At 36.9% G+C, this 21516-nt stretch overlaps 1 protein-coding gene across 3 annotated transcripts in view; it reads left to right on the top strand.

Moving 5' to 3' along the window:
- Window positions 1–21516, top strand: part of LOC150098493 (uncharacterized) — a 137208-nt gene that overhangs the window by 46501 nt on the left and 69191 nt on the right. Inside the window, exon 1 of one of the 3 annotated variants that reach the window (XM_090405358.1) lies at window positions 19935–20632. The exons of the other annotated variants lie outside the window; for them this stretch is intronic. Coding sequence (XP_090261484.1) covers window positions 20630–20632 — 3 coding nt within the window. The 5' untranslated portion in view covers window positions 19935–20629. Of the gene's footprint in view, window positions 1–19934; window positions 20633–21516 lie in introns of those variants that run through there. 3 annotated transcript variants of the gene reach the window in all.

The following is a 21516-nucleotide window of genomic DNA, read 5'->3' as shown; positions in this document are numbered from 1 at the left end:
CCATCTATTGAGAATATAACAGAAAATTCACCTTTTTAGTTTAGGAAGAGATCTATTCTCACACTTCGAAATGACGGCGTATCAATAATGAATGTCGTTCTTAATAGAGTAAATGGATCTGTTAGTGTTTACAAATCACATCCTGTGGATGTAGATGATATAGTTCATTTTTTCGTTTAATTTTTAAATTTGCTTAATCCACCTAGATTGCCTGATCATGAAATTAAATTGGAAATAGGTGTTTCTATTATGTTGCTCTGAAATCTGCACCCCCCCCCCTCCAAAAAAAAACAACTTTGCAATGGAACTAGGCTTCAAGTAAAATTGTTGAAACCAAATATGACAGATTGCGTTTAGGGCCACTTATGTTTAGGGCCAAAGTATTGTTAATGCATAAATTGATCTGAAAATCAAAATTAAAAACATAAAATGAGCATAAAGTTAACGAAGTTACTTCATTATTAGCTTATAGCACATGCTTTCTGAGAGTTTGATTTCATTTCAGTAAAGGCATGATAATAATTATAAGGAATGCAGTTTCATCTCAGTGTTCTTTCAACCTCTTCAACAGATGTTTTATGAGACATTGTACATTCATCCCAAACAATCAAAGAAACCTTTTGTAATAATTTTGACAAATTACGTTGTTTTGATATATTGCACATAGGTGTATCATTAGTCACATTTGGAAGTGGTACTTTGAAAGTAGAACGAGCAGTTTGACCACCCTGCAATAGAGTAGCTGCTATAACCTGAGGATGCCACAGCCAGAGCGATTTTACCTTGGCTTCTCCACTTAGCTAATAACACATTTAGTAAAAATGTTTTTCTAGTACCATCTGGAGCATCCAAGAAAAACAGTTTCCCTGATTCACTTTCACAGCTTGTTAAAACGTGAAAAATTTCAGCTAGATCTGAAGTTAATGATTGTTTGTTCTGACTTAATAAATCCTGAAGTTCATTGAAATTGTATGAGGTTTTCTAGATTAAATCTGTATCTAGAAGCAAAGGATTGTTCGATATCGGAAGACCAAAATCTTTAACACTTTTGTCACTTATGGACTTAACAATTGATTCAAGTCTCAGTAATGCCTCGTTGTATATTGTTTTTGTTAAACTGAGCTTCAGAATGAGTAGAATGTTCTTGTTGGAGGAGAAGGGCATCACGTTCTGTGATGTAAGATATCTTCTGAAAAATTATTTTTATAAGTTGATCATAGCAATAGAGGGTCAGTCATGTTTCAGTGAACCAACATTACAGCGAACAGAAGGCGCAAAGATGGTGAGTTTGAAATTATTGCATCACCAAGACAGTCGGACCAGTGAGAATCATCTTCTGTCAAATTCGAAGCCTTGCATCCTGGTATGTCAAATGTCCTACACCATTTACTGTTCTTAGGTTGCTGAATGCTTTTGGTCGTTTTACACACACACATCAAGAGCATTCGTAAATAAAAGCATTCAGCATTATTGGGATGTACACTATAAACACAACCTAGAATATAGCTCTTTTTCACAGCAGGATAACTATCCACGTTGACACCCTGTCTTCTTCTTTGTTAAAATTTATTTTGATGCCAGATGTAGTACGTAGGTACCTCGTTATAGGTCAGCGTTTGGGCAAAATTATCATGGATGCATAGTTTAAAAAAGGTTGATAATGTTGTGTTCCTTGGTGACTACTATGCTGAGTGCATTACTTTCTGTGAAGTATACTCTTTGACCATTTTCGAGATGAACTGTGAGATGAAGTACGATTGGATGGTGTTCATGAATATCGATAGATAAAATCTGCCAATCGGTTTCAGAGGTACTGATGTATCGTCTTGTTTGGTTTAGATCTACTTCATCGTGTTCATTTTGCAAACATAATATAATGTTTTGCAAACATATTTGATGGATTTCACAGAACTGCAAATTTCAACATTTATGTGTGCATTAAAGGTTTGTGACAAACCTGATTACTAGGCACTATATGGCGATTATCAATTTCAACAGTTCCTTGGCTATTATGTATGGTAGCAATTCAGCCACCATCTAAAGGAGCATCTCAACAGTATCATGGATATCCATTCTCACCTGTTTGAGTTTCATTGATAAATGATCTTCGGTATCTCTTCATGCACTTTACTGACTTCATGCATGGTGTGTTTGGATTAACAGGTCTGCATGCACCATATGTTTTGTTATGATATCAGAGTTCTTTGTCACATTGAGGAGAAGGTATCTTGGCGTTTATAATGGAATTGATTTCATGACTCCCGATTTTATCTTTGAGCCAAATCAGTATGTGAGTATGTGGCAATCCCCTTTTTTTGCCATTCTACTGAATACTTATAGCAGCTCCACGCTTCAAAAATCTTGTGCTTTGTGATGAGATTCATCAATTTCTTCAGCTAGCCATGAAAAACTCTTGCAATAATGTCATGCCTGTCATAAGTCTTATTACTGGGTAGCAAATTTTCTGAACTCTCTGGCCAATTACTGTTGCATGTAAAGGTAATGAAAAGGTCAGTGCCACCATACATCATTGCATCTTGAGCCTTTTTTGTGGAAATAAAGGGGACTTCCCATGAAAGAAGCAGGCCATGTTTGAATTTGGCTAATGTTTGAAGCATTTTCATCAGTGGGCAATGCATTGCAGAGATGTGTATAATTTTCTACCTGAAGTTTGCTTTGGTTTAAATGTATGTATGCGAAATGCTCAGACTCAATTTTAGCATATGTCTCAACCCAGTATTGATTGATGAGTTGACCATATCTATGTAGTGGATTTAAATTTTCTATCCATACCATCATGTGTTATGCATAAAAAATTCATTGTTCTTTAGTCTTCTCTTACACCTTGCTGCAAGAGTCGAGAAACTTATAGAACTTGCTCTTCGTCATGACATATTGGGAAAAAAAAATGAAATACCTACTAATAATTATAAAAACTACTAATAAACATATAATAGTAATAACAAAAGAACTTATTATCACAATATCTAACAGTAGAATTTAACAATATCTAAAAAATTTAACATTTAACTACATCAGGCCACAAAATAGTGGCCAGATATATGTAAACTGCAGTATGGGTCATGGAGGGAGGTATTTCCATTATAATTATCACTGTTCCATAATCTGAAGGTGTATATTGATGAAAATACAATAAATGATCTTTGGAACATCCTGTAGCTACTGGTAATGACATTATTAAAATCGGTCAGTTCGTTCTCAAGTTATAAGTGAACATCATAAAATGGACTTTGCTTTATATATATATATATATATATATATATATATATACAGCTAACACTTTTTTTTTACACGATTTTGAAATAACACTGTTTAGAAAACAAAACAATTCTATTTTTACACGATTTTGAAATAACACTGTTTAGAAAACAAAACAATTCTATTTTTACACGGAATATTTTGATTTAACACGGTTCAAATAGTGCTTATTTTTAAAATTTCTATTTAGATTCAGTTCTGTTAAATAGGGTATTTCCATTATAATTATCATTTCCTAGAATGGTACGTATGTACTTAAACTTGAATTTTGGAGAACTCAATCGATGTTTTAAATATCAGGGATTACTCTATGCTACAGAATGTAGACAATTGTGGAGACAACCAAAAAAATCAGTTTTTGTAATTACGATTCCCCGAAGTTAAGCTGACAAATGATCCATTATATTCACTTGCTGTTGGTTCCTGGAAGCAGAAGGGTGTTATACTGATTATTCAAAGTTAAGTTGGTCCATTATGGGAGGCCTGCCTAAATAAAGCTGCTTGGAAGGAGTTAAGCTGTTTGCTAAACAATCATTTCTTATTTACAATTCAAAATTACATGTTCTTGTATTTTGTTCGTACAATAGAGTTATGTCTAAGACCATGGGCAAGGCAATGCAAGGTGTGGATTTTAACATGTTACCAGTGCAAACAAAAAAACTGGAAGGCAAACAAAAAAGATTGGGTTACAAAATAAATTTTTAATGAATGGTTCAATATTTTGTTCCAGAAGTTAAATACTATTTGATGGGGGAAAAAATCTAGACTTTAAATTTTTATTGTTTATAGATAATACACCTGGCCATCCTGTTTTAGAACACCCAAATGTGGAATTTTGTTTTCTGCCATCTAATACAACCACTAGACCAGGATATGATTGCTACCTTCAAAACTTACTAAATAAGAATAACATTCCAATACATTTTGGATAAACTAGATAAGAATAATCTACTGACAGTTATTGATGAATCAGAATTGAAACCATCAACTTTAAATGCATGCTGGAAAGCTACTTGGCCAAAATGTGCGAAAAAATTACGATGATGAAGAGATTTCACTCATTGCAAGATTAATTATAGAAAGGCTTCAAATGGCAGTAAATTGCAAAGTCAGTTTCTTTCACATAATCCAAATACTGAACGAGCTGATCCGTTTAAACATGAACTGAAGTCATGTATGGTGTGACATGAAGATTTATACAAAGATCTGGTCAAAACAGGATATCAATGATTAATTACAGTGTTCGTGGTAAAAAAAAAAATAATCAACCTTCAGAATTATTGAAAATTAGTACTAATTTGATTCCTTTTACTGAAGAAAATATTTTGCCATTGCAGTATGAACAAGATGGCCAAAGTGTTTCAAGTGATGGAAGTGAATTAATGAATGGTTCAATGTTTTGTTCCAGAAGTTAATTCCAATCTCACACAAAAGAATGTGGCTACTATCAGAAAGTGACGGTGAATAAAATTTAATAACTAATAACCATATGTGCAGGTGTATTTGAGCCTTTTCGAATTTCTGTTTTATTAGTCACACACTATTTTCTTTAAGAAAGATACATGTGTATGTTTATTAATTAAGCATTTAAAAAAAATATTCCATTAAAATTAAATAGTATTTTATTCAGTGATTTTCATATATTTTGTTTGAAAATAACTTATTGTTCGTATTGGGTTTTCACTGGAACCATTCTTCTATTTTTCCACGTGCACTGTATTCTTTTTTACACATATTCATTCATCCTTATTTTTCTGGAACCAATCTACCGTATAAATGGAGAATTGGGTGTGTGTGTGTGTATATATATATATATATACAGGGTGTTCGGGATAAATTTGACAGTTTCGTAAGGAAAAAGAAAATCTTCTTTGTATCTATTAAATTTAATGAATTGACAAAAAAACATTACAGGCAGAGTTAATTACAATACTGTCAACAAGATTTACTCAAAATAACCACCATTAGCATCGATCACAGCTTCAATTCTGCTTCGGAACCTCGAACAAGCTGATGCTACAGTCTCCCTGGGAAGGGCCGCAAAAACTGTTTTAATTTTATCCATTAACTGGGCTTTTGTATTACTGGAAGTGCGATTGGTGTCTTTTTCAACTGCGCCCCATACAAAATAATCCATGGGGTTAAGGTCTGGGGAGTTTGGAGGCCAAACATTTGGACTTGTGAAGTCGTAGAAATTTTCAGACAACCATTTTTGACTTTTCCCAGAGGTGTGGCAAGGGGCCGAATCCTGCTGCCATACATACGGCCTACCATTGGCTACCCTTGTTATCCAGGGCTTGACTACAGTTAGCAACTCCACGAACAAAGCCCGAATTCCAATGCCAGGGTTCTTCAACACCTGTTCCTGCAGATTTGCGAGGAATTCTGCTGTACGAACGCAATCAGATAGTCTGCTAGGGATCTTTCTTCTTGCTACATCCTCGTAGTCACCATTGCAAGTCTCTAGTTCATGCCTGATTGTTTTTACTGTATTCAGGGAGCATTGGGCAGCAGTCATAATATCCTTATTTTGATGGCGGGCACGAATTATCATGATACAAGTTATTCTCTTCCATGATTCAGGTGGGTTCCAGCTATCCATCCTTTCTGACATCTTGTATATGAATGAAGAAGGGTCCAAACTTTTAAATGAAGAGAAGTGTGTGTTAATACATGTAACTTACGGAAAAATATAATTAATTATAAATATGTCAAATTTATCCCGAACACCCTGTATGTATGTATATAGATAGATAGATAGATAGATGTCATATCAAAAAATTCAGACACTGTGTTTAGTTTTGAAATCACTTCTCTGATTACTAATGCACCTCACACATCCCCTACGAATAATATTTCTGGCTAGATGGGTGAAGCAAAATTGCTTTTCGTATTCCCCTTTGTCTGAAATGAAAAACTTTGAATGGAGTGTTTATGAGCCACATGCTCGCCCAGTGAGGGCAGTGAAATTAGTTGTGTTCAGCTGTACTTAAGATATATTTTGGCCTTTTATATTTGTAGCTTTCCGCTTCATTATATTCCGAAGCTCCCTTGATCAACGGGTTTGGGTGGTTGCTAGTCTTGTTAAAGAACTACACATAGATCTAGAAGAAGGGGAAGAAATGTAAGGAATGTTGACTTCTCTATGGATCTGGGTGTTTCTGATAAACCAAGGGGCATCCAGAATCATTCTCAGGCACTTATTCTGCAATCTCTGTAGTTTTAGAATTTTTTTTTTGCGGTGTGACTCCATGCTGGGGACGCATAAGTGATGACTGACCGAATCACCATCTTGTAAATTGTTAATTTTGTTTATGTATCCAATTTGCTTTGTCTGTTGATTACAGTGTAGAGTTGGGCTATGACCTTGGATGTCTTTGAGGTAATGTGTCTTATATGATTGCTGAATAGAAGTTTTCTATCCAGGATCACCCCGAGATATTTGACTTCGCTCTGCCATGGAATCTTAACTCCCAAAAGATGAATGTCCTCCATATTGTGGATTTTCTTCTTGTAGTGTGTGGCTTGGAGCAGGTGCTGGTCTGGTGTCCCTCGCCACACTTCAAGCACCTGTAGGCTGCCTTACATAATTTTTGGGCATGCCTGAACCTTTGCCACCTATGACACTGTCCAGCTGATGCCCTCTTTCTAAGTGGCTCAGTTGTTATTTTGAGTCTGCACACTACAGTTCGATCATAGATTTGTTTCTGTGTGTTGCTTATTTCCACCAGCACCAAAGGCATTGGTGTTTTATTTGCTCTGAACATCCTGCTCACTTTTACTGGGGACAGGCCCTGTCTATAGAGATCAGTGCTCACATATTCAGGAGTGATATGGCTGAACAGTATGGCTGAACTCTTCTGTGGGTTAACTTGGATCCTCCAGTCTGCCAGCCATCTCTCTAATTATATGTATACTGGTTTGCAATCTTCTAGTTGCCAGTTTTGGGCTCAGAGATCTTGCCATTAATGCAGTATCATCTGCATATAGTGCAGTGAATGTCGTTCTCAGGTGCTGGTCTGGTGTCCCTCGCCACACTTCAAGCACCTGTAGGCTGCCTTACATAATTTTTGGGCATGCCCGAACCTTTGCCACCTATGACACTGTCCAGCTGATGCCCTCTTTCTAAGTGGCTCAGTTGTTATTTTGAGTCTGCACACTACAGTTCGATCATAGATTTGTTTCTGTGTGTTGCTTATTTCCACCAGCACCAAAGGCATTGGTGTTTTATTTGCTCTGAACATCCTGCTCACTTTTACTGGGGACAGGCCCTGTCTATAGAGATCAGTGCTCACATATTCAGGAGTGATATGGCAAACAGTATGGCTGAACTCTTCTGTGGGTTAACTTGGATCCTCCAGTCTGCCAGCCATCTCTCTAATTATATGTATACTGGTTTGCAATCTTCTAGTTGCCAGTTTTGGGCTCAGAGATCTTGCCATTAATGCAGTATCATCTGCATATAGTGCAGTGAATGTCGTTCTCAGGTTCAGAGGGATATCTGCTATGTAGATTGAGAACAGGAGAGGGGCCAGAAGAGAGCCCTGGGGTACTCCTGCGAAGACCCTGTGTCTGGACGAAATCGATTCTCTGACCCTGACCTGCATATATTTGTCTTTCAGGTATGAGTGGAGTATTCTTATCAACTTGATTGGAAATCTGAATTTTATGAGTTTGTAGAGAAGGCCTTATGCCACACTTTGTCAAGCGCTTTCTCTGCATCGATGAAGATGGCAGCAGTACTGATTTTCCAATTGAAACCTTTCGTAATGATTTCTACTAGCCTGTGGATTTGTTGAGCTGTACTATGGGCCTTGCGGAAGCCAAACTGCTTGTCAGGCAAAACTCCTAACCTATCCGTTTCTGCTTGGAGTCTTGTGAGGATCACTTTCTCTGTTACCTTTCCGAGGCTGGCCAACAGGCTGATTAGTCTATAGCTATCGGGAAGGTGAGGGTTTTTTCCTGGCTTCTTCAGTGGCATGATGGTGACTGTTTTCCATGCAGTGGGAAAATGCTGGAATCTGAAAATTGCATTGGTAATATTGACGAGATGAACTATGGCCTTTCTTGGAGTAATTTTACTATTCGGTTAGTTATGCCATCAGGTCCTGGAGCCTTTTTATTATTTAAGTGTGTGACGATATTTATTACTTCAACTGGAGTAGTCGGAGTGATGTATTCAGAATTAACAGTATGCTGCGATAAAGTTGATCTAATATGCCGGTGAATTTTCTACATAAGGTTAATATTAAGGTTTGCATAAGATGGAGTGCATTGAGATTCAAGGTTATCTATCAGTGCTTCAGCTTTCTCGTCATCTTTGTGAACTGTCCCTTTCTTTGTTTGTATAGGGGGTATGAGTTGCTTTTTGGTGCGGATGGCTCTTAGGAATTTCCAGACGGAGTGATCTTCAGTCTTGATGTTAGCCAATTTGGATTCCCATTGATGGTTTCTGTGTTTTTGGAGAGCTTACCGGACCTGTCTGTTTAGGTTGTTCAATACTGTTTTGTCTTGTGGGGGGGGCTCTGGTATTGTAGTATCTCTTTATGGCTCTATTTTTTGCTACGATTAGCTCCATGATTTCTTCTAGCATACGGTTGGTTGGGTGGAAGACAGTGGATTGTCTGACTGATTCTATTGCTTTCTGAATTTGTATGGTTAAGTTATTTACTGCTGTGTCAATCTCTTCCTTTTTACTGATATTGGGCACTGGACCAGTATAATCTGGAAGGACCTTGGCTAACCTATCCCAAGATATGAATTGATCTGATGAACCTAGATTAAGCACTATGGGACTGTGGTCAGAAGATAATTCGTTAACTGTTTCCAATTTATATTGGTATCTTATATTTTTGAAAATGATGATGTCTAGCACATCTGAGCTACCTGATGGGCTGAAGTGAGTGGGCTCGGTGGTACCTGTCACCACTGCAGAGTTCAGCATTGCATAGTTGAATAGTGTGTAGCCTTTGGAGTTAATTGAAGAGCTGTACCAAGCTGTGTGTTTTGAATTGAGGTATTTTGCTATTATTATGGAATCATTTTGTCCAAGTATGGAGTCCAGATCAGTTGTTAACAGAGGAATGCTCGGGGGTATATAAGTAGCATAAATCTTGAGACTGCCAGCATTGCTAGTATGTACCCCCCACCCCGGTCACCTCGAGGTTTACGATTTGAGGGTTGGCTATTGTATTATGATTCAGGTAACTCTTAATATATATGGCAGTGCCTCCCCTCTCGCACCAGTTCTGTCATTTCTGTACATAGTGTATCCATGGATTTTTGGGTTATTGACTGATCTTAGGTGTGTTTCACCAATCAGGATGATATCAGCACTGAGACGAATCGCAAATTCTTGAAGCTCCAAAACCTTGTTCGTTAATCCATTCGCATTCCATGCCACTATCATGAGCGACTTGGGTTTAAATTTTTTACTCATGATAGATAGCTGTTATAATGGTTTGAGTGTCTTGGAGGAATCTCTTTCTGGAAGATGGTGAAGAGCTTGTCTTGCCGAATTCCTGCAGCATGGTGGCAAGCGAGGCAGTTAGAACTGATGTTAGGTTGGAACCCTCTGGCTCGAGAGATGTGGATAACTTAGTGCTTGCAGCCTCAGCATATGTTTTGATTGTAGTTGTGGGTCGTGTTCCTTCCTGTGTGGTTGAAGGTGAGGCATTTCGAACTGGGGACGGCCCACTAGGTTGCTTATAGTGTCATTATGAGGAGGAGCAAGATTGGCTTTTGCTGACCCGCGATTTTTTTGAATTGAAAAGGCATCCCTTGTAGTTGGCGGGGTGAGGTCCTCTGCAGTTTGCACAGTAGGCAGGAGTAGTGTGTGGCTTGGAGCAGGTGCTGGTCTGGTGTCCCTCGCCACACTTCAAGCACCTGTAGGCTGCCTTACATAATTTTTGGGCATGCCCGAACCTTTGCCACCTATGACACTGTCCAGCTGATGCCCTCTTTCTAAGTGGCTCAGTTGTTATTTTGAGTCTGCACACTACAGTTCGATCATAGATTTGTTTCTGTGTGTTGCTTATTTCCACCAGCACCAAAGGCATTGGTGTTTTATTTGCTCTGAACATCCTGCTCACTTTTACTGGGGACAGGCCCTGTCTATAGAGATCAGTGCTCACATATTCAGGAGTGATACCTTCAGCTATCCTGCGTAGAATCACCTTCAGGTTCTTTTTGCTGGGTAAAGTGAAGGTGTGGTATGGGACATTAGCATTGTCCATAAATCTAGTCATCTGTCTGTAATCCATGACAGTAGTGGGTTGTATTTTAACTCCCTCATCTGAGTTTTTGGCCCATGAAAATGAGATGTTTTATTCTCTGAGGGCTGATGAGACAGGGATCCATTTTTCCTTATCCCTTAAGATGACTGGTGGTATCTTTTCTTTAGGAACTTTGAGTGCTTCCATCCCTGTTGTTTTGGGTTTTTCAACATTGGTGGAGATTTTCCTCCTCTTTTTGACCATTTGAAATTCTCTATGTGTTTCCAAGGTCTGATAACTGCTGTCTTGGGATGTAGCATCTTCCATACTTGGGGAGTGTGCAAAATCTGATTGCATCAGAGTTATGAGATCTTCACTTATGTCATCCATATTGTCCCCTGTGACTGCTGAGGGGGGGGGGGATGTGTCAATGAGCTTGACTTTTCCTGGCCAATTATCACTCAGCAGCTTTCCTAGTCTGAGGAATTCCTTGTATACTTCCTAGAATTTGGCCTCATTCAGAAGTTTTACCATGACAACAATAATTTAGAAATGTGTAAAGACACAGATGGAGAAAGAGTAGAGATTGCTCAGGTGTCCCAAGCAGGTTACAGGTAATCCTGTGGACTTTGGAGGGTCCACTAGCAAATCCCGTAGACACTCTCAGGTGTCTACCAGCAATAAAATACAACTAGATGTCCTACAGTAGGGAAAAGGAGTGTCATCACGAATTCACTTGGCCACAGATTGAAATCCTACCTCCCTAAATAAAACCATAAGTCCACCACCGGTCCTCATTGCGAGTGGGGCCTGCTGGCCATTAGACCTCTTACATGTTTCATGCAGAGGGGAGACAGTAGGAAACAAACTGTGTCTGCGCCAATGCAATGCATGTTTCGTGAAAAACCTTGTAAACAAACTAATCAGATTCAATCTAAAATAATACATCCGTTCACATCAAAAGCCAAAAGCTACATTGCACATTCCCTAGAATTTGGGAAAACTATTTGAATTATTCAGATTTACTGTACATGCAGGTTAGTTTCCATGGAAAGGAAAGAAGACTAGAGGTATTTGTTCTTATGACACAGCACAGAACTCAACTCTCTTTGGCACATATTTTATCCAATGGCGACAAATCCTGTAAAATATAAAATAGAAGAAAATGATACTTGTTCAAATACACAAGACCAGAACACAACTTTTTCTATTCTTGTATCCAGGGTATATTAGAAAAGATAGCCCAAGTGCTAAATATAATCTCCATACCATATTCAAACCACTTCAGAAGAAAACAAGTAATCTTCACCTGTTCATCAAAGGACAAACTCCAATCACTGTCACATCTAGGAGTGTATGTATCATGGAGAGCAAAAGATGGTGTTTTGCCATCATTATGGCAAGTCAGGATTGGTAGACCACTTTTGGACATTCCTTCATATTGGATTAAATGGAAGAAAACTACATTGCTATATAGAAATCCTTAGAAGTCTGAAAGACTTTTTTTTTTCTTTTTTTAGTCAGCAGACACAGTGAAACACTCTCTTAACCTCAACAAGTGTGGCTACATGAATTTATTTCAAATTTGGAAGATAGGTATTTTGAGAACTCCCTGGTGGACACAGGAAGTTAAACAGGCAGTGAAGGAAAAGAAGAAAGCATATCAAAAGTTCCTGGCAAATAAGTCAGCTTTCACTCTTACAGAATACATAGACAAATGTAAGAAAGCTAAACAGTGTGTAAAACTAGCTAAACAAAAGTCATGGGGGGACTTTGGCAAGAATATAGAAAATAAATATCAAGAAGGTGGCAAAATATTCTGGAGGTTGTTGAAGAAGCTTAGGAATGGAGGAAAGAGTGCTGTAAAAGGAATTAGAGATGATAAAGGTGACATGAAAACAGGAGAAAAAGATATCCTTGAAGTATGGAGTAATTACTTTGAAAAACTGCTAAATGAAACAAGCAGTGATGACAGCACAGTGATAAAAAACACTGACCAGGCATGCAGTCAGGATTACATATCCATACTTGAAGTAGAAAAAGTCATCAAAGGCTTGAAATGTGGAAAGGCAGCAGGAGTAGATGATATTCGACCAGAAATGGTGAAGTATGGTGGTATAAGAGTCTTGCAGTGGCTGCACTTCATAGTTCAGAAAGCCTGGATAGAGGGACGAATTCCTGATGATTGGAGTAGAGCTCTCATAGTGCCCATATATAAAAAGGGAAATAAAACTGAATGTGAGAATTACAGAGGTATTTCCCTACTGAGTGTTCCTGGCAAGATCTATGCAAGTATACTTGAGAAACGGTTGAGAAGAATTGTGGAAGAAAAGCTTGGTGAAGAACAAGCTGGATTCAGGCCAAATAGAGGCTGTCAGGATCAGATCTTCACTTTACGACAAATAGTCGAGAAAGCATTGGAATATAACAAAGATCTGTATTTAAGTTTTGTCGATTTGGAAAAGGCATATGACAAGGTACCAAGAGAGAAGCTATTCAATATGCTGCAGTTATATGGTGTCAATGGGGCATTATATCAAGCAATACTTAGTCTTTATTTGAGTTGTAAGTCAGCAGTTAGAATTGAAGGAAGTACAGGAAGATGGTTTAATGTTAAATCTGGTGTGAGACAAGGATGTACATTATCCCCTCTGTTATTCATTATCTATATGGATCACATTATGAAGGAATGTAGTATTAAATCTGATATCAAAATTGGAGATGTTAATGTCAGCTCTTTGCTTTATGCGGATGATGTTATACTTCTAAATAAATCCGCTACAAGTCTGCAAGATTCTCTGACTAAATTGAATAGCTGTTGTAATAGATATGGTATGAAGGTCAGCAATAAAAAGACAAAGACAATGAAAATAGGCAGAATCATTGAAAATGTCAACTGTGTTGTGAATGGAGAACCTGTGGAACAAGTAAAACATTTTAGCTACTTAGGCACAATTTTTACTGAAGATGGTAAATTAAATATAGAAATAGACAACAGAATCAGCAAAGCTGGTATGGTGGGAAGTCAATTGAATAAATTCATATGGAATAAGAAAGAAATTAGTCAGAACACTAAATTAGCTGTATACAAGACAGTGTTCAAACCAGTTTTAACTTATGAATCTGAGAGCTGGGTCAGAAGTAAAACACTTGACCAAAGACTAGAGACGGCAGATATAAGAGTCCTGAGAAAGATTAGAGGCGTGAACAGATGGCATCAATGGCAATATCATATTAAAAATGAGGATATTAGGAAAGAACTTGACATTGCCAGCATCCAGGAATGCATTAGCAGAGCTAATCTCAGGTGGTATGGTCACTTAAATAGAATGGGAGAGGAAAGATTAGCAAAACAAGTGTTCTCTGCCAGGTTGGCAGGAAAACGACCCAGAGGAAGACCAAGATATAGGTGGATTGATACGGTACAAAGTGCCTTAGACGATAGAAATATAAGATCTGATAATGTTGGAGTCTTGACAAGTAACAGACTGGTTTGGAGGAAAATTGTAGATAGGAAGTTAGTAAAAATGTAATTTTTTCATCTAGTACTGTCATATCCTGTACACCCCTTGAGGGTACATGGCAGGAATTTGATGATGATGATGTATTTTGAGACCAATTGCAATTGTAATCCTCTTGTTTTTATTCAACATTATAGGGAGCCAGGTTAGGAACAAACACTAATTGCTATTGCCTGTATTGTGAGAAGTGTTCTTGAAGATTCTAGTTTGAAATCCATCGAAGGATCGTTATTTACTAAATATTTATTTTGTTTTGGTGTTGTTCAGTATCATAAAATATAAGGCAAAAAGCTTTTATACATTTTTTAAAAATGTATAAAAAAAGAATTGTTCTTGAAAACTAAACATTATCATTACAATTGTGTATTGTCTGCTCTCCTATAGGATAAAAATGTTTTGTTGCTTTCTGTTAATACTGGGAGTTAGCTGCTGTATGCATTATAGGGACTTGACAAAAGGAATGCTCATTTTTGTTTAAAGAAACAAAAAAGTGGTACATGTGCATTCATCAAATCTGACATTCCATGTCAGGGAATCTTAAAGTTAGAATTCCTTCTTTCTGTTCTGACCAGGCTCAAAATTTCTTTACCACACTTTGAATGATAAAGACGGCAAATAAATGCAACCGTGTGTCACATTAATTTGCTGTCTTAATGATTTATCTCTATAGTTTGATTTTCTTCACCTAATTATTCAAACAGTGAGGTTTGCTTTCTTGGGAATTTCAGTGCTTGTATCTGAAACTGACATCATTATAACAAACTGCTGAAAAGTCCTGATCAAGTCCCATGGGTATGTACAGTGTTATCTTAAAAGATATTCAGTATAGCACACTATTCACAGCAAACTGTTCAGTAGGTCCTACAAGTTTGTCATACTAAGAGTCAGGGTCAGGTGTATTTACTATTAGTTATGACCTGACCCAAATTGTCCAAGTACCTATAATCTTTACTCACCATCTTTCCAACATAGTGCATCTTTTTTTTAACCATGTCTCCTTCCAAATATACTTAAGACATCAGATCTTCTATTAGTGATGCACACCATAACCTTCTCCATGTTTCCTTTCCTAAAATGTCTTCATCCAGCCATTCTCAGACTTTGGCATCGAAGTGGTGCCAAGTTAGATGACTTCAGTGATTTTTATTCATTCTTTACTTACTTACTTAATTCTCTTTACTCCACCTTGGAGCATAGGTCTTCCAATACTATTTTCCACCAGACTCTGTTTTTTGCTTCTGCTTTTATTTGGTTCCAGTTTTTATTAATATTTGTTATTTCTTTCAGTATTGTTCTTTTCCATGTTTCTCTTGGCCTTCCTCGTCTTCTTTTACCCTGTGGGTTCCAATCTAGAGCCTGTTTTACTATTATTTTATCTTCTTTCCTCAACACATGTCCCAACCATCTCCACTTCCTTTTACGTATCTGTTGCAACATGGGTTTCTGGTTTGTTCTCTGCCATAGTTCTTCATTTGATATTTGTTTTGGCCAATATATTCCCAGTATCATTCTTAAACACTTGTTTAGGAAGACCTGGACATTATTAACTATCTTTTTGTTTAACATCCATGTTTCTGATCCATACATTATTATTGCCTTTGCATTTGAGTTAAATATTCTCATTTTAGTTTTTATAGAAAAATTCTTGTTTTTCCAAATATTTCTAAGTTGGTTGAAAGTTGAATAAGCCAGCTGTTTCCTTCTATTTGTATCTTCAGTAGTTCCTCCTTTTATTGATACTATTGAACCATGGTATATAAATTGTTCTACTTCTTTAAGCAGTATTTCTTCTATTGTTATTTGTTTATTTTGCTTTTGTTTATTTGTTTAAACAAGTGTTGTTGTTCTTTTGTTCTATATGTTGTGCTTCTGTGAAAGTAAGCAGATATCATCTGCAAAATCTAGATTGTGGAGCTGGTTTTGAAGTAGCCATTGTAATCCTGTATTTCCACGAGATACTTTTCTCATCACCCAGTCTATGACAATTAAAAGCATAGTAGGGGAGCATATACAACCTTGTCTTACTCCTGTCTTTGTTTTAAATAGTTCTGAGAGGGTATTTCTATATATTACTTTAATTTAAAAATCTTCATACATTTTTAAAATTATTCTTATTATTTTTTCTGGGAGTAAATAATTACTAAGTAATTTCCATAGGGAAGATCTGTTTATACTGTCGAAAGCCTTGTTCAAAATCGATAAAATTTTAATATAAGCTTGCCTGCCATTCCAATGATTGTTCTATGATAATTCGTAAAGTAGCAATGTGGTCAGTGCATGATCTATTAGCTCTAAAACCTGCCTGTTCTGGTCTTAGTTGTTTTTCTATTTCTATTTTGATTCTTTTTAGTATTATCCTTGCTAGTAGTTTACTTATAACACTCAGCAATGTTATACCGCTCCAATTTTTGCATTCAGATAGGTTCCCTTTTTTGGGTAATTTAACTAGTAATTCAGTATTCCATTCCTTAGGCCACTCTTCTTTCTGCCATATCTCATTTAGTAAGGGATATAATATCTCTGCTATAAGTTTTGGATTTGCTTTTAGTATATTGCCTGGTGTGTTGTCTGCTCCCGGTGCTTTATCTGTTTGGATCTGAGTTTTTCTTTTGTAATTTCTATTTTTGTTATTTCGTTTAAATTTATATCTAATGATGCATTTTGTTCATTTAATTCTAGGCTCTGGTCACCATCAGTGTTTCTTGAAATTTCTCTGAGAAGAATTCCACCCATCTATTTATCTGTTCTTTTTCATTTAATAATAGTTTTCCTTCTTTATTGTATATAGGAACTATCCATTTGTTTCTTTTTCCACTTAATTTCCTTGTAATATCATACAACTTTCTAGTATCATTTATATATGCAGCATCCTCTGCCTCTTATGCTAGATTCTCTATGTATTTTATTTTATCATTTTTTGCACTTCTTTTTATTTCTTTGTTAATTGCTCTATATCTTTCTGCTTGTTCTTTTTCAACATTTTTGCCAATCTTTAACAGTTTCTCTTTTATTCTCTCTCTCTCTCTCTCTCTCTCTCCTCTATTTTTAATTTAGTATTTTCTGATATCCATTCCTTGTCTGTATTAGTTCAAAATCCCAATATCTTTTCTGATGTACTTATTAGTATGTCTTTAATCTTAGTCCATTTTCCCTTTATGTTATCTCCTTCTCTCTTTTCGAGTTTATCCCATTTATCCTGTAGACTTGTTATAAATTTATTTCTAATCTCTTTGTTTTTGAGTTTTTCAATTCTAAACCTTGTGCACTGTTTGTTTATTTTTAAATATTTGTACTTTCATGGCAGCTGTTAGGAGAAAGTGATTTGAATATGCCTTGGCTCCTCTTTTAACTCTGACATCCAGGAGTGATTTCCTCCAATTCCTTGATATAAGTACATGGTCTATTTGGTTCTTTGTCTTTCTATCTGTTGCTATCCATGTCCACTTGTGTATTTTATGTTGGAAGAGACTCTCTCCTATTACAAGCTGATTGAACATACAGAAGTCTATAAGAAACTCTCCATTTTCATTTATTTCTCCTTCTGCATACTTTCCCATAACAGTTTCTTTATTAGTATTATTATTTCCAACCTTAGCATTAAAGTCTACAATTATAAGTTGCATATTTTTTTTATTTGTTGTTTCTATACTTCTGTGTAGCATGTTATAAAAATTATCCTTTTCTTCCTGGATCGCATTATTTGTTGGTGCATGTATAGCAGTTATTATGATGTTTTGCTTGCCAGCTTTAAATCTAGCGTTTAGTAGTAATAGTAGTAGAAAGTTTTTTTAACTTGGGTATACTATGTTAAAGATACCAAGCAATTTTATAAGCTAGGTTTTAACCCTTTTTCCAAAGTGAAGCAAACAGAATATAAGTCAAGTTTGCGCCTGAATGTAGTTCAAGTCTGAGGCAACTCATGGTAAAGGTGGAGCAAGATCTGATCACTTTCCTTAGTATTTCCCCCTAATGCAAAGCACAACCCCTTGTGGAGATGTATAATGCTATGCATTAAAAGCAAGGGCCACTACCCTACTCAAACCGGTTTCGACCTTTATTGAGGTCTTGTCAGTGGGAGCCAGACCCATAAATGCCAAGGTTAAAGTGATGCAGAGCTTATAGATGTAGAAACTTTCTACATCTTACTCTCATCCAGAGATTTTTATTTAATAAGGTCAAAGCACCTTATGGCAACTTGTTTAGGTAAAATCTATATGCTCTGCATCACTTCAACCTTGATATTTATGGGTCTGGCTGCCACTGACAAAGACCTCAATAAAGGTCAAAATCAGACTGGGTGGTGGACCTTGCCTTTAATGCATAGCATCATACATCTCTGCAAGGGGATGTGCTTTGCATTAGGGGGAAATACTAAGGAAAGTGATCAGAACTTGCTCCACCTTTACCACGAGTTGCCTCAGACTTGAACTATGTTCAGGCGCAAACTTGACTTACATTTGTCTGTTTGTTTCACTTGGGAAAAAGGATTAAAACCTAGTTTTTAAAATTGCTTGGTATCTTTAACTAGCATTTAGTATTCTTTTGGATATTGGGTTCTACTCCATTAGTGCACCATTAGCTTTCTTTGTCATCATTAGTGCAACTCCCTTTGTGTGGTCATTCGTATTTTGGTTCCCAGAGTAGATTAAGTAGTGACCAGAATTTAATTTGATTTTTCCAGTTCCTATCCATCTCGTTTCGCTTAATTCCATTATTTCTAGTCTGTATTTTTCTAGAACTCTCGAGATTTGGTATGTCTTCCCAGTTTCGAACATGGTTTTAACATTCCAACATCCCAGTCTAAACTTATCTTTTGGTAAGGTGTCTGTCATTTTCTTCTGCATCTCCGCTTCCCCAGAAGGGCTTTCACAGAGGTGCTTCGTGTTCTATTTTCTTCATCTGGTATCACATTTTGGAAGGTTTCAGTTTGCATAGCAAAGATTTTTTTCTGAGACTGGGTTGCTATCCCTGCACTCAACCCTCCCCATTAATCCGGGCTTGGGACCGGCATGTCAAGTTTTCACTAAGCATGGTTTTATTTGTTCTTTACATGGTCGTATTATTTTCACTTTTCTAATTCAGATGCTTTCTCCAAACAGTTCACTGAAATAATCCTTGCTGGAATGAGTATCCTTCACTCCACCATAAAAAGCTCCAGCTTCTGTTAAAACCTCCAACAAGTGCATTCAGCATATCAAAAAGCACTCAAGACAAGAATCTAGCTTTGCATTCAGCCTGCCAAATAGCTCACAACAACTCAAAAAAACATCAGATCTCTGACTGAAAGGACCAAATGCAAAAAACTTCTCTCATACTCGGTGTACAGTCATGCCTTCTAGTTCCTCACTAGGATTACTGAGTGCAACTTCCAGATATCCTACCCCATCCCTCTCTCTCTCTCTCATATATATATATATATATCCCCCCACCAGATGACAGACATCCAGAAGGTAGCTTTAATCCCATAATAATGCAGTATTTTTGATACCTGGTCTGTGACCAACCAAGTGTAGCAGGAGAAATACCATTCCTCTGTAATCTTGTTTTTCTTACTCGTTTGGCGGTCTAGGAGGTTTGCTTCAAAATTTTATTAACCTGTATTTTATTGTAGCCATGCTTTGATAGGATGGAATTGAGGTATTCTAATTCTTGATTTCTTTTTTTTCAGTACTGCTGTAAATCTATATGCTCTGTTACTTATGTTCTCCCACTTCTCTTTTTATTTAGACATCTCTCACAACTAATAAGATCTCACATGGACCAGATGGAACTCCTTTAAAAGAAATATGACACACTTTATTGAACACACAAAGGACTTGATAATAGATCTGACAGACATACTTGCAAGTCTAGAGATCACCAACCTATTCACTAATGTAACTCAAGAGACCATAGAGTTACTTCAAGAACTATTTCCTCTGGATATAGAGGAAATATTTGTTGAAAGTTTTTAAACATTGCATCATATTCCAAGATAAATTTTACCAGCAGAAAGGAGGCCTTGCAATGGGCTTTCCATTGTCACCACTGTTAGCATACCTGTTCACAGAATGATTTGAAAAACAAGCCTTGGAGTCCCATGAAGTACAACCTAAAGTGTGTGACTAAGATGTGCCGATGATGTGTTCATCATGTGATCCAGCTCTTCAAGTCAGCTACAAGAAGTCATTGTTCACCTAAACTGCATTCACCCTCAAATCAGATTCTTGCAATAGAAACCCATAGATCTCTATCATTTCTTGACATGCTCCTAGAAGTGTCAGAGCAAAACAAACTGTCATTCAGTTTACCAAATGAGAAAGAAAAATGATTACAGAGGAGTGATACTTCTTCTCTTACATTTTGTTAGTCACAGACAAGGTATCAAAAATGCTGCATTAGCAAGGGATTAAAGATGTCTTCTTTCCACTACACAAGATTTCAGCTGTCCTTAGACATCCAAAACCACCCCACCTTCTACTCAAAAAAGCTGAGGTTTATAAGATTACTTGTGCATGTGGAATGTGATTTGTAGGTCATGAGAGATATCCTCACACTTTATTGACAGAGAGAACAATAGCAAACACAAACATGATTAGCAGCATACATAACAGAAACCAAACACCAAGTTAAATTATGGTAAGTCTTTAATTTCATTTATAACCAAGTGAAAAAACTTTCAACAAATATCAAATATTGTGGTAGTGCACTGAATTATTATTTTTTATTATTTTCAACAGACCTCCATGGAATCAAGAAACTTCTCTGGACTCACCACATTCTCAGGCAATGCATTCCAATCACCCTCACTCTCCATGCAAAAAATTACTCCTCACCTCTTGCTCACACCCACCTTATACAGCTTCCAGAGATGGCCTCTCATTCTCCTCCTGTCTCCAGATATATTATGAGTGATAAATCTCATCCATGTTAATTTGGTAATTATCCCTTACCAACTTATACATCTCAATTGTGTCTCCCTTCTTCCTTCTATCCACTAGGCTCTGTAATGTGCATTCTCTCAATCTGTCTTCATATTCCACATTCCAGAGACCAAAAACCAACTTAGTTGATCGTCTCTGGACCCTCTCCAACATCTCATCATTCTTTTCAAAAAAACCTGACAACTAAATCTATGCACAGTAATCCATATGCAGCCTGATCGGAGTCTTCTGTAATGGAATCAAAACATCCTTACTTCTACATGTCAGTTGTTCTCTGCATCATTCCCATAATCTGCTGTGTCGTCCTCACATGTTTAACAAAATGTCCATGAAATTTCAAATGTCTATCCACCACAACCCCCAAATCTTTCATTTCTTCCACCTCCTCCCAAATATCCCTATGCATCCTATACTCTATGTTCCATCTTTGATACCCAAATTTTGAAACCTGACACTTTGTAACATTAAACTGATATCCCCACAAACTTGCCCATTCAGACAGTCTATTTAGATCCTCTTGCAAAGCTACAACATCTACTCTACCTAACTCTCTCCAACTTGGCATCATCTGTAAACAAC

Source organism: Typopeltis vanoorti, chromosome 15 (assembly GCF_054136105.1).
Source record: "Typopeltis vanoorti isolate ZY-2024b chromosome 15, IOZ_Tvanoo_1.0, whole genome shotgun sequence".
Classification (NCBI taxonomy): Eukaryota; Metazoa; Arthropoda; class Arachnida; order Uropygi; family Thelyphonidae; genus Typopeltis; species Typopeltis vanoorti.
Note: the sequence above shows the minus strand (reverse complement) of the source record. Positions and strands in the feature narration are given on the sequence as shown.